The following is a 25,068-nucleotide window of genomic DNA, read 5'->3' as shown; positions in this document are numbered from 1 at the left end:
TAGTTCATTACTTTTCTGGAGAAATGGTATATTTTGGTTTCAAAATAAAATCTTGTATAAACTGACAAATGTGGCTTGATATAACTATATGCCAAGTAAAAGAAAGGTAGACAAATCACTTTATTCTTCTCTCTTCCTCACCATTAACATGAGTGGTCTCTTTGTTTCAACTTTTAAAAATTTCTTAAGGAAAAGCTGAATAATTTTGTGTTGATGAAATCTGATATGGTTAATATATTTAAAATACACTTGTTTGAACCTATGATATGCAGATTATTAATTACTTGCATATTTATAAATTTACATATAACAAGCTTCAGCATGTAATCGGCACATCCTACCCAAAGCAGTGGTAGGGGTAGGATATGGAGTGGTAGAAACCTTTGGCAAGAGTGGCTGGCGGGGAATAGCTTGATGTCTGTCTAGGGCTAGCTTGATGAGTGGCTGATGGGGAAAGCTGGGTGGGTGCTGAGTTGCTGGGGGGTAGTTAGCTGTGCCTGGGATTGGCTGCTTGGGTGTGGGTGGGTGAGATTGGTGGTGGTGATGGTGGGACTACTGCTGGTGGTTAGGTGGCTGGTGGGATGGCTGGGGAGTGGGTGGTTGCTGCCAAGCAAGTACAAGCAACACTCCTATATACTTTGTCATTTCTTACCCATTTACATAACATGTTTGTCACTGTTTTTTTGCGGGGGGCAGGGGTTGGCCTTGGGACTTCCTAGGGAATTTCACCTGCTTACAGCAGGTCTGAATTGGGCCTAAGTGTCTTGAGTCATTAATATCCAATCACTGGTAAACCCTGCATCTCCATCTGGTTATACAAGAATCTACTGTTCTCTTTGAGACAAGGAAAAAGAAATTGTAAAGGTTTATAGGTCTCAGGTATAAGTTGTAATATAGTGTGGCTCTCCACCCTTGCCATATGAGGTTATGAACATAATGAAATTGCATTGGCCCATTGAAGTCTTTGCCACTTGTTGATTCTTATCTCGTAATCCAAAATGCTGCATTATTGTACAAAATAGCTTGGTAGTTGAAAGGGAGTTGTACAGGAGAGGAGGGATGTAAATTAGATGCCACACTGAAAGCTCTGACCCTCAAAGCAGGGATATCTTTAATATGGAATAGGTTACATGGTCTTTGTGTTAGCACAGACTTCCTTAGATGGCTTGCAACCTAGTTTTAGAAGTAGCATCCCTGACACCAAGAGATTCAGGGCTTGTCTTCACTGTAAACTTAATTCAAGTTTTAACTTGAGTTTTTGGCCTTAACCCAAGTTCCTTCCATACCAGAAGATCTTAATTCAAGTTTCATGGTGCTTTTAACTCAAGTTGGCTGGTCCCTCCGAGGTATAGGCTAAAGCTTGAGTCAGTGTAACTCATCAGCTGCTGACACAACCATTCTGTAATGTGGATGCAAGCTAGCTCAGTTTGAATCCTGCTGCTCCTTCATTGCTTTCCCACAATGCCTTCATGTGCCTCAAAAGGACCAGACTAGTTCTCCCACACACAACTCACTGGGAAAGAATTCACAGAGAAACTCCGCTTACTGCAGCACAAAACCATGGGATATGCCCCCAGAAGTCTTAGCAACACAGAGGATGATTGAGGTACCATTGTGGATAGAGCAGCTTGAGTGTTCTTTTGCTGTGTGGCCACTCGCGCTTAAGAGGAGTAATTCGAATATAGACAATTCTAGTAAACTCATCAGTGAAGACATACTCTGTTGTCTTAAAATGGGTCTACCTGTCTAGAAAGTGCTATTAATCCTGCTGTCTGATTTATCTTTGTTCTTGGCCACTGTGAACAATCTATTGGATTTGTCAATATATTTCTAAATAAATATAACGAAGTGCAACTAAGTAATCAGAAATAACAGCTATAGACCTATTTGCTTCCAAGTAATTAGTTGAAATACCACTTGGTCCACTCTCATTGATGCTTTGGTGTATGTGAAACAAAAATAATAACCTCATTTTAGTTCATTGCAATTAACGCCTTTGTTTGCAGTCTCGGGAGGGAGGTTAAGGATTGGATGAGTGTGGAGGTTCAATTGTCCTCCTTTCCCCCCATGTCAAGGTGCGGGTACATTGGTGAAGCAGCATGAGAAACTTGACCTACGATTGTTGTGTGTTGAAAAAGAAAACAGACTTCTTCAGGGCTGTCAATCTAGCAATTTGGGTATATAATTCTATAGGGGCATAGAATTCTAGATGGTCAGTTAAATACTGTTTGGGTATATCAGGTACAAAAAGAAGAAGAAAAGGATTACATAATCTCCATTGCTCAAAGGACTATTTCCTGACTGCAAAATTGTAAGGAGTTTTCTTGAGTATCTCAAGTGATTTTTCCCCCACCCCTACCGTACCCCAACATCTGCTTTTTCTTTCCCCATGGGATTTTATAGTTTATTAAGTGATTTAGTTTGATCCAAAAAGATACGATCTCTGCTCTTCTGATTTTTTTTTTCCATATAACTTGCTGGAGTACAATATAAATGAAGCAAGGTTTAAAGTAATTTTGAGTGTGTCCCTTTTAATTTTACTTGGAAAATTAGTGCATATTAGTGTTGCTGCTGATTGTACTACCTGCATAACTGGTAGATTTACCCAAACACCTTCTAACTTGCATTTTCTTTATAATCTATGTGGTAACGTTTATCGTGAGTTAGAAAAGAATATGGGAGGAAGAAGTTAATTTTGTGAGGAATCTTTACAGAGAGTGATACTTTGGTGTCCTCATGTGCCAGCAGTGCCCTTCTGCCATGTACATTGGCCAAACCAGACAGTCTCTAAGCAAAAGAATAAATGGACACAAATCTGACATCAGGAATCATAACATTCAGAAACCAGTAGGAGAACACTTCACTTCAATCTCTCTGGTCACTCAATAACAGACCTCAAAGTGGCAATTCTTCAACAAAAAACTTCAAAAACAGACTCCAGCGTGAAGCTGCAGAACTGGAATTAATTTGCAAACTAGGTACCATCAGATTAGGCCTCAATAAAGACTGGGAGTGGTTGGGTCATTACAAAATTTACACTTAATTTCCCCAATACTAATTTCTCCCTACTGTTACTCACACCTTCTTGTCAACTGTCTGTAACGGGCCACTCTCTTACCACTTCAAAAGTTATGTCTCCTCCCTTGGTATCCTGCTGTTAATTGATTTATCTCGTTAGACTGACCTAACACTTGGTAAGGCAACCCACATCCTTTCATGTATTTATACCTGCTCCTGTATTTTTTACTTCATACATCTGATGAAGTGGGTTCTAGCCCACGAAAGCTTATGCCCAAATAAATGTGTTAGTCTCTACGGTGCCCCAAGGAGTCCTTGGGTTTTTTTTGGTGTCTAAGACATTCTTATTTTAACTCTGTTATACTCCATGTATATTGTGAAAAGTATAACAAACATAATGTACTGAGTGTAGGTACAGTTGAAAGTTGAGCAAATGCATCGGGAATAAACATGAGGATCTGTGCATTATATTATTACTTATATTAATTACAAGTAGCTTCAAAAGTATATGGACAGCAATGAGCTGGATTCTGATCTTGCTCTGTTGACTCAGTGGAGTTATGTGGATGTCCAGCTGGTGCAAATTAGATAGGAATTGGGAACTATTGTGTGTCTGGGCCATGTTTACACTACCAACTTTGCTTGATGGAAGTTACATTGGCGTAAAGTTTGTATATTACTTGTGCACATGCATGCTTGGTGGCTTGCGTCGGCGCTTTGTGTAATTACCAAGCGCACTTGTGCCAGTCCAGAGTGCAGTGTCCCATGGGCAGGTATCCCAATGTGCCAGGCGCCGCCCTCTGTCACAATTAATTTTGCAATGTTTACAGTGTAGAAATGAGCTGTGCAGGGAATTCTGGGAGCTCAGTGTCAAGTTCCCATCAAGCAACTTTCTCTATCCGATGGTGCCATCCCTATCCCATAATTTTCACACCTTTTTAAAAATCTGCAAACCACATGGCTTTTCCACACTAACTTTGTAGTGTACACTAGATCTAAGGGTATAAGCAGGGGTAAGATAATGAATTACAGATAATAGAAACACTCAGTATATTATAATGAAAGTCCTGTATAATATCTAGTCAATTTGTAAATAATTTTTTAAAAATTAAACTCAATGTGGACTTTTCCAAATAAGAAATAATGTAATGTGATGTGTTGTGATAGACACAGGGTCAAATTCAGTTCTAGTGTATGTTCTATTAACTTCTTGTACTGTATAAATACCCTTTGAATGCACTGCAAAAGAAAAATCCATTTTCTACGTAATGAATATATATTTTAAGACAATATATCCTGTCAGATAATACATACGTACGGAAGATCTCTAATATGTTTTTAAAGGCACAGAATCTTAGATTAATTATTAAAAAGACTCTATTTGAATCTTTGATGTCTTGCAACTTTTTCTATTTTTTAAAAGTTTTGTTATTAATACACAACAGGATATTGGATTAAAGCCTCAAGCAGCTTTCAGTCTAGTGCTTTTTCCCCTTAATGCCATGCTGTAGTGTGCCAGCAGAATGATTGATTGTTGCTGTTGCATTGACTTTCTGTAAAGCCTGGCATCTTTCAACGGTTGCAAAATAAGGACCTAAAAAGTTGGCTCTAAATAGAAAATTATTAATTTAAATCTTTAAAATTTGCTACAGTATAGAGAGGGCTCTTTCCTAAAATGCTGACTTTCCATGTACTCCCTGAGAAACATCAATGTCAGAAAATTAATTAACACCAATGTCAGAAAACCGTTAGAGTCCTTGTAGATAAAGTTTCTGAAATTGCTACAGAGTTTTAGTTTTATATATGTAAAATATTAAATTAGACTTCCTCTGTTTCTTTTTACATTTTTTGTGAGTTATATTCATATTCTGGAGAGTGTAATATTTAGCTCTGAATCAGTCAATAGCAAATCTGTAAAGCTATCCACCACTTACATCTCCCATCCTTTACCTTTTATTAACAGACAGGAGACAGATAAAATAACAAAAGCAATTGTGCAATAATGTAGCACAATTTTAATTTCAGTATCAGCTACTGACAAGGCAGCCAGTCTTTCCCTGTTGTGGTCAGTGTGGATTTTGCTGTTAATTTAAAATCCAGAGGTTTGTGCCCTGTTTTTTAACAGTCTGCCCTGTTAGGAGCAGGATTGGGGTTAAATTCTTCATTTTAATTCTATCTGTAGCATAGGCACCAATTTCTCCTGGCACTGGTAGGTGCTCAACACCGCCCGGATGTGCGCCGACTCCACCCCTGCCCCTCCCCCATTCCAACCCCTTCCCCAAAGTCCCCACCCCGACTCCTCCCCTTCCCTGCCCCATTGGACTCCTTCCCCAAATCTCTGCCCCAGCCCCTACTCTTCCCCGCCTCCTCCCCTGAGGACACCGCGTTCCTGCTCCTCCGCCCTCCCTCCCACAGCTTGTTACACCGTGAAACAGCCGTTTTGCCACAGCAAGCACTAGGAGGAGTAGCGGGGATGCAGCATGCTCAGGGGAGGAGGCACAGGTTAGTGCAGGGGGGAGCTTGGCTGCTGGTGGGTGCAAAACACCCACCAATTTTTCCCCTGGTGCTCCAGCCCCGGAGCACCCACGGACTCGGCGCCTATGATCTGTAGTATCATTTTATTTCAGCACAGCAAAAAACTATTTGTATCATCTGAAAACTTTAGGGCCAGATCCTTTGATTTAAACGTTGGTGTAAATTACACATGTTGGGCACGTGTTTTGTTTAGGCAAAAGGTGTAAGTGGGGGAAATGTAGTGCAATTTAGCATTAAGCATGTGTGCAAAATGGGTGTAAGTTACTAGTGATGAGCTAAAATGCTGGAAGTGTGGTGTTCCCTTCCCATCCCCTGTGGGGACTTGCCTCAGCCCCGCTGCATGCCCCGAACATTCCTATGTGCCCCTGAGAGGAGTGCGCCTTACAATTTTGAGAACCATTGTGTTACCATGAGTTAACTATTTATGCTAAATAATCTGTTCCACCTTGTATTGTGCTGCAACACTTTTTGAATCCCTTTCCTAGACCTGAAGAAGAGCTCTGTGTAGTTTGAAAGCTTGTCTTTTTCATCAACAGAAGTTGATCCAATAAAAGATATTACCTTGCCCACCTTGTCTCTCTAGAAATCTAAATACTAAGATGAGTGAACTTGTGTGTCTAGTATTAAATGAGGATATTGATATAATAGGCATCACACAAACTTGGTGGATGATTGATAATGGGACACTGTAATACCAGGATACAAAATATATGGGAATGACAGAGTAGGTCATGCTGGTCGGGGAGTGGCACTATATGTGAAAGAAAACCTAGAGTGAAATATAGTAAAAATCTTAAATGAATCAAACTGTACCATAGACTCTCCATGGATAGAAATGTGATGCTTGAATAATAAGAGTATAGCAGTAGGAATATACTACTGAGTAGTTGACCAGGATGGTGATTGTGAAAGTCTCAAGGAGATGAGAGGCAACAGAAATAGAAAACCCAGTGATGATGGGGAATTTCAGCTGTCCCCCTATTGACTGGGTAGGTGTCCCCTCAGGATGGGATTCAGAGAGGAAATTTCTAGACACTATTAATTACTGCCTCTTGGAGCAGTTAGTCCTGGAACCCACAAGGGGAGAGGCAATTCTTGATTTACTCCTAAATGAAGCACAGGATCTGGTCCAAGAGGTGTGAGTATGGCTGAACCACTCAGTAACAGCAAACCTAATGTAATTAAATTTAACATCCTGGTGAGGGGGAAATATCAAAGAAACCCACTACAGTAGCATTTAATTTGAAAAGGAGAACTAGACAAAAGTGAAGACACTTGTTAAAGGGAAACTAAAAGGAATAATGTCATGAGTGAAATGTCTGCGAGCTGCATTGAAACTGTCTTAAAAACACCATAATATTTGCTCAAACTGAATCTGTATCCCAAATTTAAAAAGAAATCAGTAAGAGGACCAAAAAAATGCCACTATGACTAAACAGAGTAAAAGAGGTGGTTAGAGGTACAAACAGGGTCTGAATGAGCTCTCCCTTGATATCTAGTGATGAGCTGTGGGAAAAGACTTCAAGCGCAGACTATATTTGCATAAAACAACCTACTGTGCCTCGGTGCACAGCAGAGGGACCTGCTCTGTCAGAATGATCAATTTGACCGGTATTAGTTTACCAACCACTCTAGTATTTGAATGCAGGAGTAATGGAATGTTGTTATTCTTATTGTACAAGTAAAAGGCTGCGGAACTGATTAAGGGGGTCACCCTCAACTGAACCTCACTTGCTAAGCGGGGTAGGGATGCCAAATGCTGGAGGGAGGGAGAGTAGGGACAGGTGTTTGTAACTGGTGGTGAGGGCTCTGCCTAAAGATTCCTAGGCCTTGGCTAGACTTACAGATGTACAGCACTGGAGTTAAACCCGCCTTCGTACAGCTGTGTAGGGAAAACGTTGCAGTCTGTCCACACTGACAGATGACAGCGCACTGTCATGGCCGCAGCTGCATTGGGAGTGGCGCATTATGGGCAGCTATCCCAGCATTCAAGTGGCTGCAACGTGCTTTTCAAATGGGGGGGTGGGTGGAGTATGACAGGGAGCGTGGGGGGAGAGAGAATGGGTTTTGGGGGGCTGAGAGTATGTCAGCAAGCTGTCTTGTAAGTACAGACCCCCCCCTCCCGTGAGAGGCCTCTCTCACTCACTGAAAGCAAACGGCAGCTGTTTCTTTTTTTCCTCATAGATGAGATAAGCAGCTGCTCACCGAAACGGACCCCAACCCCCCTCCCGCACTTCATCTCTCTTCAAGCAAACGTTAGCTGTCCGGTGCTCCAAACGGAGCCCCCCTGCCTGCCTCTCGCTCATTCAAAGCAAACAGTAGCTGTGTATGTCTTTTTTATAAGCAGCCCCTGAAACAGAGCTTTGAAATGACACTTCCACATCCGGAATTCACAACAAAACAAGAGAGGACGCTTCAGTTAAAAGGAGTATGGGGAGTTCCCGGAGGTCAATCAGTGTGTAATAACGTTACTCCCCGTTTACGCTGGAGCGTCAGCCAATGCACAACAGCTGTTAATCCTCTCGGGGAGATGGAGTACCAGGAGCGCTCCAGCCAGGGAGTTAAAGTGCTCTACGTGCCTTGCCAGTGTGGACGGAGAGTAAGGTAGAGCTCTCTGGGGGGCTTTATTGTGGTATAATGGTGCAAGTGTAGCCAATGCCCTAGAAGCCATTTGGCTCTCTCCTTCTCCACTGTTTAAAGATAGAGCTGATTAGACTCAATTGAGAGTCTTTGTTCTGCTAAGTAATCACTAGAGCTGAAATCACTGATAACCAGGTCTAGCTGCTGTATGTGGGACAGTGCTGCAGTGAAAGAGGCTGCCCACTACCAGCTGAAATCACTGATAACCAGGTCTAGCTGCTGTATGTGGGACAGTGCTGCAGTGAAAGAGGCTGCCCACTACCAGCTGAAATCACTGATAACCAGGTCTAGCTGCTGTATGTGGGACAGTGCTGCAGTGAAAGAGGCTGCCCACTACCAGCTGAAATCACTGATAACCAGGTCTAGCTGCTGTATGTGGGACAGTGCTGCAGTGAAAGAGGCTGCCCACTACCAGCTGATATCACTGATAACCAGGTCTAGCTGCTGTATGTGGGACAGTGCTGCAGTGAAAGAGGCTGCCCACTACCAGCTGATATCACTGATAACCAGGTCTAGCTGCTGTATGTGGGACAGTGCTGCAGTGAAAGAGGCTGCCCACTACCAGCTGATATCACTGAGAGCTGGTGTGGGTGATGGAACCTCAGAATGTGACGTCTGAGTGAATGGAGGCGCAGCAGCACCAGAGTGAATGGCACCAGGCGCAGTGGCACCAAAGTGAACAGTGGCGACTGTGAGTCAGATGCAGAGGCGACAGCAGAGCTCAATGACTCACTTCCCTCCAACCCCTGCTTCTCTCCGCTCCCCCCCTCCCCCGCAGGGTGGTGAACTCACCTCTGAACTCTGGACCTTCGCTGACCAAGTCCAGCAACTGTGAGTGGGGTGCAGTGGAGGGAAAATGCAATGGCAGGTTGAAGGAATATTTATTGGACTTTGATACTGCAAAGTGAGAAACTGAGGCAAAGGACATTGCCCAGCATACTCTGGGGTGGGCGTTTGCCTATAGTAACATGCTTTTGAATCATGGTGGTGGTGTTTTCCCAAATAAATGCCATGTTCCTTTTTCCTTTTTATTAAGTTTTCTTTTGTTATACACAGACTCATTGCTTGCGAGTGGGGAAGTATTGTCTGTTAGAGGTGCCATGCGGTGATGGTTTAAATTTTCCCAGATTACTGGGTACGGGCTTTGTACTGTTCAGAGGAACCCCTAGATATTGAATCTGGTCCTTGTTGCTGCTGACTCCACCCGGCAGAAGAGTTACGGAAGGGAAAAAGACATTCTTTGAAAACTGGAAGTCAAATCCTTATGAGGAAAATAGAAAGGAGCATAAACATGGGCAAGTCAAGTGTAAAAGTATATGTAGGCAGGCCAAAAAAGAATCTGAAGAGGAACTAGCAAAAGACTCAAACTAATAGCAAAAATTTTACACACAAACGAATTGCTGCCAAACAGTTGGGCCACTGGATGTCAAGACGCTAAAGAGCACTCAAGGAGGACAAGGCCACTGCAAATGAAGTCTGTGCATCGGTCTTCTCTGCAGAAGATAAGTGGAAGATTCCTCCACCTGAGCCATTCTTTTCAGGAGACAAATCTGAATAACTGTCCCAGAGTGAGGTGACAATAGAAGAGATTTTTGAACAAATTGATAGATTAAACAGTAATAAGTCACCAGGACCAAATGGTATTCACCCAAGAGTTCTGAAGGAACTCAAATATAAAATTGCAGAACTACTAACTGTTGGTTACCTATCACTTAATCAGCCTCTAGTGTAATGCCATTTTTTTAAAGGCTCCAGAGGTGATCCTGGCAGTTACAGGCTGATAAACCTAACCACATTGCTTGAAACTAGTAACAAACAGAATTATCAGACACATAAATGAACATGATATGGTGGGGAAGAGTCAACACTGCTTTTCTGAAGGGAAATCACGCCTGGCCAATCTATTAGAGTTCTTTGGGGGAGTCAACAAGTATGTGGATAACTATATCCAGTTGATATAGTGTACTTGAACTTTCAAAAAACCTTTGGCAGGGTCCCACACCAGTGGATCTTGAGCAAAGTACGGAATCATGGTATGTGAGGGAAGGTTATCTCATGGATCAGTAACTGGTTAAAGGAAGCAAAGGATAGGAATAAATGGCCAGTTTTCACAATGGAGAGAAGCAAATAGCAGGGTCCCCCAAGTTTTTGTAGTTGGGCCAGTGCTATTCAACATATTCAGAAATTATCTGGGAAAGGTTATGAAGAATGAGGTAGTAAAATTAATTGATGATACAGAATTACTCAAGACAGCTAAGTCCAAAGCTGACTGAAGTGCTACAACGGGATCTCACAAAACAGCATGAACGGGCAACAAAATGGGAGATGAAATTCAGTGTTGATAAATGCAAAGTAATGCACATTAGAAAACATAGTCTTCTTCGAGTGATTGCTCATATGTATTCCACAATAGGTGTGCGTGCTCTCCACGTGTACCAGTGCCAGAAGTTTTTCCCCTAGCAGTACCCATAGTTGGGGAACACCCCCTGCCTGGTGCAGTATAAGGGGAGATGCGCGCTCCCCCCCACCCTCAGTTCCTTCTTGCCACCAGTGAAGTTGCGTCGGAACTGCTCTGCTCCAGCTTTGCTGTAGCTCGTCCCCAGAATTGTTCATTCATTCAGTGTTAGTACCTGTAGTTTACTTAGTCAGTGAACCTGGGCCAGGGCATGCCCCTTGCCCCAGGGTTTAAGTCGTGTGGCTCTTGTAGGCGTTCTATGCCAAGAAGTGACCCGCACGCAGACTGTGTGCGCTGTTTGGGAGAAACCCATATCAGCAAAAGGTACAAGATTTGCAAGTCATTTAAGCCTCGGACCAAAAGAGAAAGGGACGTTAGGCTCCGGGCCAACCTGATGGAGTCGGCGCTGACCCCGACTCTGGCATGCTGCTCTGAACAGGTACCCGGCACTGCGGGGTCAGTACACAGCGACCCTCCGGTGCCATCGACCAGTCGGCACTGCTCCCCGTCCATGAGGGCCAGGAAGACTCCCTCTTCGCAGCGGCACCGTGGGAAGTCTGGGACAGAGGCTAGGCCCATGTCGGGCAGTCCTCGATCCCCACTGGGTCCCAGGTCTCTGACTCACATTGAGCAGAGTAGCCCCAGCCCCTTCAGAACAGGCCCCTCTGGATGTCCAGATGCCATCCACGCCTGAAGCCCTCCAGGCAGCCCAGAATGTTATGTCCCTGCCGGTGCCCAGAGCACTGGCAATGTCGGCTCCACGCTCCAGAGGCAAGCCGCTGTTGGAATCTCCGCAGTTGCCTCAGCCCAGTACCGATCTCGGTCAAGGGAATGTTGCCAACGCCATTCACCGCCCAGTGACTGCTCGGGGCAGAGTCCATGTGGATCGCCCTCAATGCCAACGAGACTGTCTGGCTGGGTTCCGGCCAGCCGGAACTCTTGGCACCACTCGTCCTCAAGGAGCGAATATCAACGGGACCACGGCAGGCATCACCAACGGTCCTCGTCTCGGAAAGGGTACCGCAGTCAGTCACGGCATGGTCATTGATCGCCGGCGTCTCACTGTCGTGGGTCCGCCCATCGAGGCCGTTCGCAGAGCAGCTGTTACCATCAGTACCGGTCCTCCATGTTGAGATTGCCATCCCTTGGTCCTCTTAGATCCTGGCACCACCGCTCCTCCCGGTCCAGAGACAGCAGCAGATCTTACACCAGCACAGTCTCCATTCGTAGCCATCCTTCGCTGGGCCGGGCCGGCCAACCCAAACAGCCGGCCCCGCCGGTGCCACAGCAGGTGCAGCGGCACAAAGCATCATGGCCGGCCCAATGTTACCAGTGGGCACCGTGGCCTCAGGCACAGTCCCCGGTGGGAGCTCGCTCGGTGGCCGGAGCTTCAGAAGCACCGTCTGCCTCCCATTCCAGACTCCTGAGAAAGGAGTCAGTGGGACGTACGTCCTCGGCACTGTGCCCGGAGTCCAACCAGGTGGTGGACCCTCCAGTGCTGGCCGACACCCAGAGCACTGCACCGGCCTCCTCGCCCTGCCCAGAGGAGGCGATTGTGGCCCCGCCCCCCTCTGCCCAGCAGGAGGACTTAGGGCCCACCAAGAACTCTTAAGGAGGGTGGCAGCAAGCCTCCACCTCCAAGCAGAGGAGATGGAGGAGCCCTCAGACTCCCTGTTTAACATGTTGTCCCCATTGGCACCTGGTAGGGTGGCCTTGCCTCTCTGAAGTGGTGGCTAAGATTTCAAATACCCTGTGGCAAACACCGGCCTCGTTGGTCCCCATCTCTAAAAAGGCAGAACGCAAGTAGTTTGTACCCAATAAAGGGCATGAGTACCTGTATACCACCTGGCACCCAACTCCCTGCTGGTTGAGTCGGTCAATTACAGGGAATGGCAGGGTCAGCCAACCCCGAGCCCAAAGAACAAAGACTCTCGGAGACTGGACTCTTTCGGAAGGAAAATTTATTAGTCTTCGAGTTTCCAGTTATGAATGGCAAACCATCAGGCTCTTGTGGGCTGGTACGAATTCAATCTGTGGGGCTCCCTGCCAAGTTTGAGGATTCCCTCCAGGAGTGCTATAGGAAGGAGTTCAAGGCGCTAGTGGAGGAAGGAGCGGCAGCCGCTAGGGTGTTCCTGCAGGCAGCCTCGGATGCTGCAGACACGGCCGCACGATCAATGGCTTCTGTGGTGTCCATGAGATGGACATCATGGCTCCTGCTCTCTGGGCTGTCCAGCAAGGTGCAGTCTTCCATGCAGGATCTCACGTTCAATGGGAAGGCTCTGTTTGCAGAGGAAACAGATACAAGGCTGCATGAAATGAAAGTCTCCCACACGACCCCTCCCATGAAGCTCTGCTCAAGTAGGAGGTGGGGTGTCTCCTAGGACTAGGAACGTTAGAGGCAGTGCCCAAGGAGTTCATTGGCAAGGGGTATTACTCCCATTATTTCCTTATCCCGAAGGCCAAAGTGGGGCTCAGGCCCATCCTGGACCTGCGAGGTCTGAACCAGTACATGGTGAAACTCAAGTTCTGCATGGTCTCCCTGGCCTCCATCATCCCTTCCCTGGATCCCGGGGACTGGTATGCTGCCCTCGATCTACAGGACGCATACTTCCACATCCACATATTCGAGAGGCACAGGCGCTTCCTCCATTTCGTGGTGGGACAGAGTTACTACCAATTCATAGTCCTCCCGTTTGGTCTGTCCACTGCTCACAGGGTGTTTACAAAATGCATGTTGGTGGTAGCAGCCTACCTCAGACAGCAGGGGGTTCAGATATTACCCTATCTGGACAATTGGCTTGTCAAGGGCACCTCCCGGTCGCAGGTGAGGGATCACGTGGCACTCCTCCTGTCCACCTGCACCGCCTTGGGCCTGCTGGTAAACAACATCAAGTCCACGTTAGTCCCAGTCCCACACATAGAGTTTATTGGGGTGCTCCTGGACGCAGTGTCAGCCAGGGCCTCTCTCCCATCAGACAGATTTGAGACCCTGAAAGGTCTCATCAACTCCGTCACAAGGTTCTCAGTGACAACAACCAGGGTTTGCCTGCAACTCTTTGGTCACATGTTAGTGTACATGTATGTGGTCTGTCACGCCAGACTCAGGATGAGGTCCCTCCAGCTCTGGTTGGCCTCAAAGTTCTCCCAGGCCACGAACAGGATGAAGAAGGTCCTCGCTGTGCCGGACTCTGTGATCACCTCCCTATGGTGGTGGTCCACCCCAAACAACATGCTCCAAGGGGTCCCGTTCAGGGACAGGGATGTTGGAGCTGGTGTCCGATGCGTTGGACCTAGGTTGGGGGGCCCAGGTGGGGAACTTTCAGACCCAAGGCCTGTGGTCAGCTCAAGATCTGACCCTACATATAAATGTCAAGGAGCTCAGGGCGGTGCGGCTGGCGTGCCTGGACTTCCGCTCGCACCTGGAGGGCAAGGTAGTCAGGGTCCTCACGGACAACATGGCCTCCATGTTCTATATCAACAGGCAAGGTGGGGCCCCATCCTCTGCCCTCTGCCTATGAAGCCCTCAGGCTGTGGGACTTCTGTATAGCCCACGACATCCACCTGAAACCCTTCCACCTACTGGGTGCCCGGAACAAGAGGGCGGATCGCTTGAGCAGGGATTTTTTCTCACAACACAAGTGGTCCCTCCACCCAGAAGGGGTCCACCGGCTCTTCCGAAGGTGGGGAACGCCCCAGGTGGACCTATTCGTGACTCGGCAGAACTGGCGATGCCCCTGGTTCTGCTCCAGGGAGGCCTGGGGAGGGGCGCTATCTCCAATGCCTTTCTCCTGTCCTGGTCAGGCCAGCTTCTTTACACCTTTCCCCCATTCCCTCTAATCAGCAGGGTCCTGGAGAAGATAAAGACAGACAGGGCCCGGGTCCTCCTGATTGCCCCGGCATGGCCCAGGCAGCATTGGTACAGGACCCTCATGGGCCTGGCGGTAGCTCCACCATGGCCATTGCCGCTCCGCCCGGACCTGCTCTCTCGGGAGCAGGGCCGCCTCCTCCATCCCAACCTAGCGGCGCTTCACCTCACAGTGTGGCTGCTCAGTGGTTAGGCAGAGAGGAAAGGATGTGCTCGGAACGGGTTCAGCGCGTCCTCCTCGAAAGTAGACGGCCCTCCACTCACCGTGCTTATTTGGTGAAGTGGTTCCAGTTCTCTAGGTGGGTGGTGGACCAGGGTGTCTCCCCGGTGGCCGCCCCAATCCAGCTTATCCTTGATGATCTCCTCCACCTGAGGGCCCAGGGCCTGGCACCCTTGTCAGTCAAGGCACACCTGGTAGCCATATCGGCCTTCCATCCACCAGTGCAAGGGCACACGGTATTTTCCCATGCTATGACTGGCCAGTCCCTTAAGGGTTTGGACCATCTTTTTCCGTATTCTAGACCCCCGCAGCGGGACCTAAACCTGGTGTTAGCTCATCTCACGGGGCCCCCATTTGAACCACTGGCCATGTGCTCCTGGTCTCTCCTCTCGTGGAAGGTGGCCTTCCTGGTTGCAATCACGTCAGCCAGGCAAGTCTTGGAGCTCAGGGCCCTGAGCTCTGAGCCACCATACATGGTCTTTCATAAGAACAAGGTCCAGCTCCGCCCACACCCCGCATTCCTCCCAAAGGTGGTCTCCGCCTACCACATGGGTCAGGACATTTTTCTACCTGTCCTCTGCCCCAAGCCTCATGCATCTAGTGAGGAGCGCCGTCTCCACATGCTCAATGTGCAGTGGGCTCTGTCTTTTTACCTCGAGCAGACCAAGCCGTTCAGAAAATGCTCGCAACTGTTCGTCACCTCGGCTGAGCGCGCAGGGGGCCAGCCGATTTCCACTTAGCGGCTTTCCAGTCGGGTCACTTCGTACATCCGGTCCTGCTATGAGCTGGCAGGTGTCCCCACGCCACCCATTGCGAGGGCACACTCGACTCAGATGCAGGCCTCTTCGGCTGCTTTCGTGGCCCACGTCCCCATCCAGGACAATTGTAGGGCTGCCACGTGGTCTTTGGTTCACACGTTCACCTCGCACTATGTGATCATCCCCCAAACCAGGGATGAAGCCGGGTTCGGCAGGGCTGTCCTCCGTCCTGGGAACTTGTGAACTCCTACCCACCTCCAACAGATATAGCTTGGAATCACCTATTGTGGAATACACATGAGCAATCACTCAAAGAAGAAAAGACACTTACCTTTTCCGTAACTGGTGTTCTTCGAGGTGTGTTGCTCATGTCTATTCCACATCCCGCCCTCCTTCCCCTCTGTCAGAGTTGTCTGGCAAGAAGGAACTGAGGGTTGGGGGGAGCGCGCAGCTCCCCTTATACTGTGCCAGGCAGGCGCCACTCCAGTGGTTGCGGGGGGCACTCCCCCCCACGGGCACTGCTAGGGAAAAAACTTTCGTCACCAGTGCACGTGGCGAGCACGCAAACCTATTGTGGAATAGACATGAGCAACACATCTCGAAGAACACCAGTTATGGAAAAGGTAACTCTCTTTTCCCAGCTATACTTACAAAATAATGGGGTATGAATTAGCTGTTACTGCTCAAGAAAGAGATCTTGGAATCCTCATGGATAGTTCTCTGAAAACATCTGCTCAAGGTGCAACAGCGGTCAAAAAAGTTAATGTTATGAACCATTAGGAAAAGGCTAGATTAGACAAAATATCATAATACCACTTTATAAATCTGTGGTATGCCCACCCCTTGAATAGTGAATGCAGTTTTGGTTGCCCCCTCTCAAAAAAGATTCATTAAAATTAGAAAAGGTACAGAGAAGGACAACAAAAATGTTTTGGGGTCTGAAACAGCTTCCATATGAGGAGAGATTAAAAGGATTGGGACTGTTCATCTTGGAAAAGAGACTGCTAAAGGGGGATGTGATAGAGGTCTATAAAATCATGAATGATGTGGATAAAATGAATAAGGAAGTGTTATTTATCCCTTCAAATACAACAAGAATCAAGGGTTACCCAATGTAATTAATAGGCAGCAGGTTTAAAATAAACATAAGGAAGTCAACCTGTGGAACTCGTTGCCTGGGGATCTTTTGAAGGCCAAAAGCATAACCAGGTTCAAAAAAGAATTAGATAACCCCCATGATCTGGGTATCCGTAGCCTCTGACTGCCAGGGGCTGGGATTGGAGAACAGGGGCTGGGTCACTTGGTAAGTGCCCTGTTCTTTTCATTTCCTTTGAAGCTTCTGGCACTGGCCACTGTTGGAAGACAGGATATTGGGCTAGTTGGACCATTAGTCTGTCCCAGTATAGCTGTTCTAAAAAGGTCCTGATGAAAAATAGGTGTAAACATGGTTTCTCCATGCAAGAACTGAACAGGTTCTTTATCTCAATTTTTACTTATATACTAGACCCGATGGATAAAATGTTAGTGTCAGCTAAAATAGTGGCAGTGTCATTATCTGTTGTTCACCTGCTTCATTTGAACTGATTGCTATTTATCCTTGTATTTATTCAAGATCAGAAGTCTTCTTAATTTATCCAATAGTTTCCAAACATCAAAAGTGAATTTTTCTTTTTCTGACAGTGATTGTGTACTGGTCATCAACTTTCTTTCACTTAGGCACTTGCATTTTTTTATTTAATCAGGTAATTTTCAAATTCATAAATTAGCTAGAGACTTATTTTCCCATTTGTCCATCACTCTGAATCTGATGAATATGTAGTTATAAATCTTTAGCTAAGTGCACAGTGATTTAGTTGTGTGACTCTTATTAATGCTAATGAGCTAAACCTTTGTACACCTGTCAAAAACATACCCTTAGTGGTAGGATTTTTTGCTCAAACTCAACTTCTAGTAAATCTTTCCCATTAAAAGTGAATCTGTTTACCAATCACTTGTTTGGTATATTAGCTGTGAATGATGTGTTTGCTGATCCTGCTTGCTCTGCTCATGGGAGTTCTGTCTAATGCTTTCAGTGAACTTGTCCCATTTAAAATGCTTTCTACTTCATATAACTGGGTCACCAATGATTAGCTTTGGACCCAAGTGCAAAAGCTGTCACTTTGAAAAACTGTGGCACACTTCATACTTTAACATCCTTATTTCCTAATGAATGTCTCAGCAGATCTCCTTTTGTGATTCTCTTTGGTTTGGAAGTTTTAATTTTATGTATCTGATAGTAATTACTGTTTTTCTTTCTGCTATGAATTACTTTTCTCTAGTCTACTAATTGCACTTGTACTGTTCCTGTTTTGATCATTAAATGTAAAAATGTGCTCTGACTTTAATGTTCTTGTACTTTTCTTATTCGCAAAAAGAAAAGGAGTACTTGTGGCACCTTAGAGACTAACCAATTTATTTGAGCATAAGCTTTCGCTCAGCTCACGAAAGCTTATGCTCAAATAAATTGGTTAGTCTCTAAGGTGCCACAAGTACTCGTTTTCTTTTTGCGGATACAGACTAAAACGGAAGTTACTCTGAAACTTTTCTTATTCTGTGGCTTGTTTAGCTGTACCATGCTGCTTTGGGGAAGGGTACTCTCTAACCACAGCATATATAACATGTTTTTGAAGTGTCATGCCACATTTTTAATTTCTTATATGGCCCATAACTGTGATATATGAATATCTTATGGAAAAATCCTGTGGTATTTAATAGGAAATGGTCACTTTTCTATAGGTGTGTTTGGACTCTATTGCACTCTGTTGGTTTAATCCTTATAAAATTCTATAAGACTTTCCCATAAGCATTCTTGACAGACCACTTCTTTTTCAAACAGTCACCTTAATGGGCCAGGCCACCCATTCAGTCTTCCCTCTTGGTCTGTAACTCATCTTGGGATGATACCTCTCTTCTTCTTTGGTACTGTTGCCTCATTTGCCTTCATTTTTATGGTGGGTAAGGTTGAAGGTCAGACTTCACCTTGAGGAGCAGGTATTTGAATGTATGCATACACCACGAAATTAGATTCCCTTCACGATCCAAGTAATGGTCAATAGAATATAGCCACATTAAGCATCTTTCACACAAATAGCATGTAAAAAAATAATTGTAAATAAGAAATGCTGCACTCATCATATTCTAACATAATAAAAAGTAAATGTTAAGAATCTGAAGAGCTTCTCCTATCACCTTACTTAATCCACCTCTGTGAGAGGCAGTAGCTATGTCTATGGGAAAAACCCTTCCATCAACAAAGCTCTGTCTACACTGGGGGTACGTCGGTATAATTTGGTCACTCAGGGATGTGGATTTTTCAGACCCCTGTGTGACGTAGTTATACCAATGCAAGTTTACAGTGTAGACCTGGCCTTAATAGCAGATTTTTTTTTTTTTAATTTGCAGAGTGCAAAGCCCAACAAAATCTATATAACTCTTCAGGGATTTCAGTTAACTTGTATGTATTTTAAATAATGGCTAATAAAGCCCCGGATTCCACTACTTTTCCTCTTACTGCTTTGAAGTTCTTCTCAAATACTAGAAAAGGATCATTGTACACAATGAAAGATAGTAGGATTGCCAAAGAGTCCTTTTTTTTTTTTTTAAGAAACATGAACGTATTTATACTTGGATGTATAAAAATTAAATACCACCTTTTTTTTTCCATTCACAAGACTGTTCTAGATAGTATGGAAAATGTATCATGTTCTTCATCATCTTATTCTAAAGTGCTTGCTAGTGTTTCATTGCCCCCTGGTAGCATGAAGAATTTTGGATATCCTTGTAGCTATGCCCTCACAATGTAAGTACAGTTTCAGTAGTTTGATCCCTCTAAGTCAAACTAACATTCTCTTCCTGAAGCATATAATGCCCTATTAGGGGAGGTCAAGTGGTTAATAGTGCAGTCCTCTGGGGCGCATCTTGGCTTCAAAACCTTTTTGCTTCTGATTTTGAATGGCTTCTGAATTATGTGCTTAAATTCAAATGCATCGTCTCAAGAACAGCAGGATTAATGCACTTGCAACTTAGTGTCATTATCAGTAATATGAAAAATAATAGCTTGAAGGGGTCTCTTGCTTCAAGAAGAACTAGTAAGATTAAAGTAAGGACCATATTATTTTGTCCATCCGGCACTTTTGTTGAATTAAACTATAGTTTTGATTTTTTTTCACCCAAGAAGAATACAAGTTATTATATTCTTAGAAATGCTGTATCTTACCTATATGTTGTTTTTATTCAGTATTTAATTTATGTACTTACCATAGCATTTCCTCTAATTATACCATTTTTGAAATGTAAGGCAGTGTCTCAAAGAAAAACCCACAGTGTCTTAATTATTTTAGGTTTAACAAGTTATAGTATTTCCTATTCACCTTTTTAAAAGTAAACTCTCTCTCTCTCTCTCTCTGAAAAAAGTGCTTCTTTCAATTGTGCTCTTTAACATCACTTCATAGGAGAATTCAAAGCTATCATGTTTTATTAGTAATCTGAGATAGTCCTACTGGTATAATAGGTGAATGTGGTGTTTTTCCAGGAGCCCCCTTTAATGTCTCTGTTCGGTCTTTATCAGTCTAGGACTCTTAATACCGTTGCTGTAATTTGGGCCTGATCCAAAGCCCAGTGAATCCCAAGGAAAGATTTCCACTGACTTCAGAAGGGTTTGGATCCAGGCCTGTATTATGGTGAAGTCAGTGAGTGTCTTTCCATTACTTAACTGGGATTGGATTGGGTGTTATCTGAGCAGTTTGCATGCTTTTTGTTTTAAATTTGTAAATACATGGGTCCCACTTCTTGGTTGGCAAAGCTGAGGTGTGGTGGAGAGCCTGTGGGTGGTGCCACTTTTGCACTTTGCCCAATCTTGCTACCATTTGGCTTAACTTGGAGGAGCCGTACAGATGCTTTATGACAGCTGGTAATCATCCAAAAAGAGCCATTATACCAGCAAGGGAATAGCTGGAGCACAGCAGTGATTGAGGTATGTTCCCTTCTCTCTGACATGCTCATTACATGGAGCAGGGTGGAAGTTGGAGTGGTGAGTGTCTTAGAGACAGCTACCCTGCTCAGGAAGGAATCGCTGTGTAGCCAGTTACTCTGGCTTTAAAGGTCTGGCCCATGTTCCTAATTACTGGGAACATTTTACATAAAACGTATAGGAAAAAAAGCCATAGTGAAATTAACCACTTGCCCATAGAAATGAAGATCATAAATATATCTAGCATGGGGGTGGGCAAACTTTTGGCCTGAGGGCCACATCTGGGTATGGAAGTTGTATGGTGGGCCATGAATGCTCACAAAATTGGGGATTGGGGTGCAGGAGGGGGTGAGGGCTCTGGCTGGGGGTGCGGGCTCTTTTCTGCGGTGGGGCCAGAACTGAGGAGTCCAGGGTGTGGAAGAGGGCTCCAGGCTGGGGCAGGTGGTTGGGGTGCAGGCTCCAGCTGGGGGTGCAGGCTCTGGGGGTCAGGAGGGTACTCCAGGCTAGGACCAAGAGGTTTGGACGGTGGGACAGGAATAAGGGCGGGGTAGGGGGTTGGGGCACAGGAGGGGATCAGGGGTGCTGGCTCCAGGTGGTGCTTACCTCAAGCAGCTCCTGGAAGCAGCGGCATGTCCCACCTCCAGCTCCTACGCAGAGGCACTGCCCCATCCACAGGCACCGCCCCTGCGGCTCCCATTTGTCACGGTTGCTGGCCAATGGGAGCTGTGGGGGGTGGCGTGGGGAGTGCCCTGACTGCCCCTCCACGTAGAAGCTACAAGGGGGACATGCTGCTGCTACTGGGAGCCGCAACATGCACGGAGTGGGGCAAGCCCCAGACCCTGCTCCCCAGCAGGAGCTTGAGGGCCAGAATAAAACATCTGAAGGGCCGGATGCAGCCCCCGAGCCGTAGTTTGCCCACCCCTGATCTAGCATTACAGCTTTTGGATAGTTTTGCTCAGGTTGAGCTATAAATCTTGTTCCATTGACCTTCACGGAATTGTGGTAGACTATGGGTGTTCACAATATACCAGTGCATAAGAAATTAATTTAAAGGATAGCATGTTTATTGTTTGTACACGAGGAAGAATGCAACATCACAAATCATTAGGCAAAAAAATGTGCAGAAGTAGAAACCCTGCACACCTCTCTGTAAATACCACTGGGGTGCAGCATCTGACCACGGTAAAATCTTATATACTGATTTTAAGTGAACCACAAATTGAACTTTAGTGTCAGATCAAAAACACCTGGGGACTTTTCAGTGGTATTACGTAAGTCCACTATTTTAAAGAATTTACATGATATATATAGGTTAATAGATGGAATGATATCTTTGTTTTAAAAATATTCTAAACAGCTTGAACAAAACTTACACCTGCCATAAATGGATTCATCTTCCACTGATTTTTAATGAGCATTATTTCTACATATTCTAAGGCTGAATGCAGCCATCTAATTTTTTTTTATTCTTCTTAATATTCTTTTATTTACTATTTGTATTGCTTTAGTCAGGGACTAAGACCCCTGTACAAACAGAGTGCTGTTTAAAACAATAAAACAGTCCCTGCTCCAAAAAACTTACAATCTAAGTAGGCGGCAAGAGACAACAAATGGATACAGACAGACCAGAGAGTGCAAGTAAACAATGAGACCGTATTGGTCAGCATGATAAGCAGTGGTCTTTGTTGTTTATGAATATTGAGTTTTAATTTTACATCAGCCCTATTTGTACAAAAGTACAAAAGAGGCTTGGTGTAACATTCTCTTCTAGCAAAGATATGTATTACTGTTTTTCTTGGTGAATTTCCTGTTCCTATCTGTTGGATGTTCTTGCTTTTGTGTTATGTGAACCAACCTTTTTATTTAATATAATCAAACTTTAATATAATCAAAATTTAATATAATCAAAAATTTATTTAATAAATCAAATCAAGTTGCAGTGGGGGAGGTTTAGATTGGATATTAGGAAAAACTTTTTCACTAAGAGGGTGGTGAAACACTGGAATGCGTTACCTAGGGAGGTGGTAGAATCTCCTTCCTTAGAGGTTTTTAAGGTCAGGCTTGACAAAGCCCTGGCTGGGATGATTTAACTGGGAATTGGTCCTGCTTCGAGCAGGGGATTGGACTAGATGACCTTCTGGGGTCCCTTCCAACCCTGATATTCTATTCTATGATTCTATGAAACTGCTTATCAGAACTGCCTAGTAGTATAATTTAACATTCAAATAAGAATGTTTTCCTTTTTTGATAGGAACTTGAACAAATACTAATGATTGAGACAAAAAATTATAGGAAAACTATAAAATTCTACCAGAAGCTGTTGCAGAAAGAGAGAAGAAACAAAGGTAAAATTACAACTGGTATGCTAATACAGGGATTTGCCTTAAGTCATTTTATGAGAGTATCACAACTGCATCAAAATGTGCTTTTGTGCTAAATGTATTTTACATCTTAAGGTTCTGAGGTTAAAAGTATGTTGCCCAAATTGAGGGGACAGCTACAAGAAATGAAATCCAAGGTGCAATTTCTTGAATTGGTGAAGAAGTATCTACAGGCAAGTCAACATTGAATTCACTTGATTTTTATTTGTTTGTTATACAGGTAGCAATAATAATGTAACTGGATGCCCAAGTCAGTATATGAAATTTAAAAAGTTTTAAATAAAAGTCATAATTTCATAAAGAACTTTGAAGAATGTTTGACTGAAATTCAAGTAACTGTTAACTAGTCTTATTAAAAAGAATGACTTTAAATGTGATTGTGGCTTTAAGTTGAAATGACTTAATTTCCTCCAATTTTTCATTTTAATCATTTTTCAATTATTTCCTTTTGCATTGCTTTGACTCTTCTTCACACAGATCATGTATGCAGAGCAGTGGGGAATAGAATCATATGCACTTCCTGTAGTAGTTAACATTACAAGAACTGACATGTTGGACGTCAGCCCTCTGGATGAATTGTCATTGCTCATTTTCTGTAATATGAAGAAGCACCAATATAATAATCAAAACAGGTCCAGGATTCTACAAGCTGGGACACCACTTGGGTTAATGGCATATCTATACTCCCAGTAAGTGGTATTCTATAAGTCCCTAATTTACAGGGCAGAAAAAACATAACAATTCAGTTTAAAAATACAGAATTCATACAAATCTAGCTTCCATAAATAATGTTTGTCAGCATTATATAACTGCTCCTTTGCTTGTGTTAATGGTATGCAGAAATAGTATTTAATTGCTGTCATCAGCATCCAAATGGCAAAAAAGGAAGCCAGATAATAATGGGACTTGTTGTAGGCCTGAGACCTGATCCAGTCCCTCCCCACCATATTAAACCAGCCTTGGGTGATTAGATGGGGGCAACATGATTCCTCCCCTCACACTCTTCCCTGGCACTCTGTTCAGGTTCTTGAACTAGGCGCTAGATTTGGGTCTGAGGCCTAGTATGCACCTAAAAATTAGATCAACCAAGCTATATGACTCAGGGCTGTGAAAAATTTGCATCCTGTATGCCTTAGTTAGGTCGACCTGACCCCCACTGTAGATGCAGCTAGATTGAATAGCTGCTACATCTTCAGAGGTGGATTAATTACATTGACAGAAATACCTCCTCCACTGATGTAAGAAGCATCTATGCTACAGCAGGATAACTGTGCCACTTTCACTGCTGTAATGTTTGAACAGATGGACTGTCATGATGGTATGCAAACTCATGTCTTGGCCGCTGAAAACTATCAGAGGCATCATAGTCTAATGGATATGGCACTAGATTGGGACTTGAGAAACTTGGGTTTCATTCTCAGTTCTATCAATGACTTGTTTAGGACTCCTTTTCCACATCTGTAAAATGAGGATAATAATGCAGATCTCCTTTTGTGAAGTGCTTTTGCTATTTATTGGTGAAAAATGCTACATAAGAGGTAGGAACTATCACCATCTTCCTCTCCAGCACTGGATGAAGTTATTAATCAGTATGAATATCAATATAGTTGTGCGTTTCATCAGCTTCTCTCACAGAGTTTACTCCTGGGGGAATTCTGCCCCACTGCGGAATGCAGAATTTTTCAGAATTTTCCACTGAATGCATCCGATGAAGTGAGCTATAGCTCACAAAAGCTTATGCTCAAATAAATTTGTTATTATCTAAGGTGCCACAAGTACTCCTTTTCTTTTTTCAGAATTCCCTGTTTTCCTGCAGAATTCCCGGCTTCCACTAGGGCCGCTGGATTCCGCAGAGCCCAGCTCACAGTCACTGGCTGGGCTGGAGGCTGCATGCTTTTTGATCCTCATTCTCCCAGGGAAGGGCATAGGAGACCCAGCCAGCTCTGGCAAAGGATGAGGAAGGGCAGAGCTGCACCATACCATGTCTCCCAGTAGGACAGTAAAGAAGTTGTGGGGAGTAAAGGTTCTGGAGGTGCTGGTGTCTAGGCTGGGGGCTACCTTGTGGCTGGGCTCTGTGGGATGTGGGAGCTGGTGTCTTGGCTGGAGGCTGCTGCGTGTCGAGCTCTGTGGGGAGCGGGGGCTGGTGTCTGGGCTGGGCTCTGGGGGGACGGTGTCGGGGATGAGGGCT

General features: G+C 44.7%; 1 protein-coding gene across 1 annotated transcript in view; it reads left to right on the top strand.

The window, feature by feature from the left end:
- KNDC1 (kinase non-catalytic C-lobe domain containing 1) overlaps nt 1-25,068 on the top strand; it is a 128,886-nt gene that overhangs the window by 84,865 nt on the left and 18,953 nt on the right. The window contains exons 18-20 of the mRNA XM_073353950.1: nt 22,751-22,844; nt 22,956-23,053; nt 23,358-23,569. Coding sequence (XP_073210051.1) covers nt 22,751-22,844; nt 22,956-23,053; nt 23,358-23,569 — 404 coding nt within the window. The remainder of the gene's footprint in view (nt 1-22,750; nt 22,845-22,955; nt 23,054-23,357; nt 23,570-25,068) is intronic.

This window comes from Lepidochelys kempii, chromosome 7, assembly GCF_965140265.1.
Source record: "Lepidochelys kempii isolate rLepKem1 chromosome 7, rLepKem1.hap2, whole genome shotgun sequence".
In the NCBI taxonomy this organism is placed as follows: domain Eukaryota; kingdom Metazoa; phylum Chordata; order Testudines; family Cheloniidae; genus Lepidochelys; species Lepidochelys kempii.
Note: the sequence above shows the minus strand (reverse complement) of the source record. Positions and strands in the feature narration are given on the sequence as shown.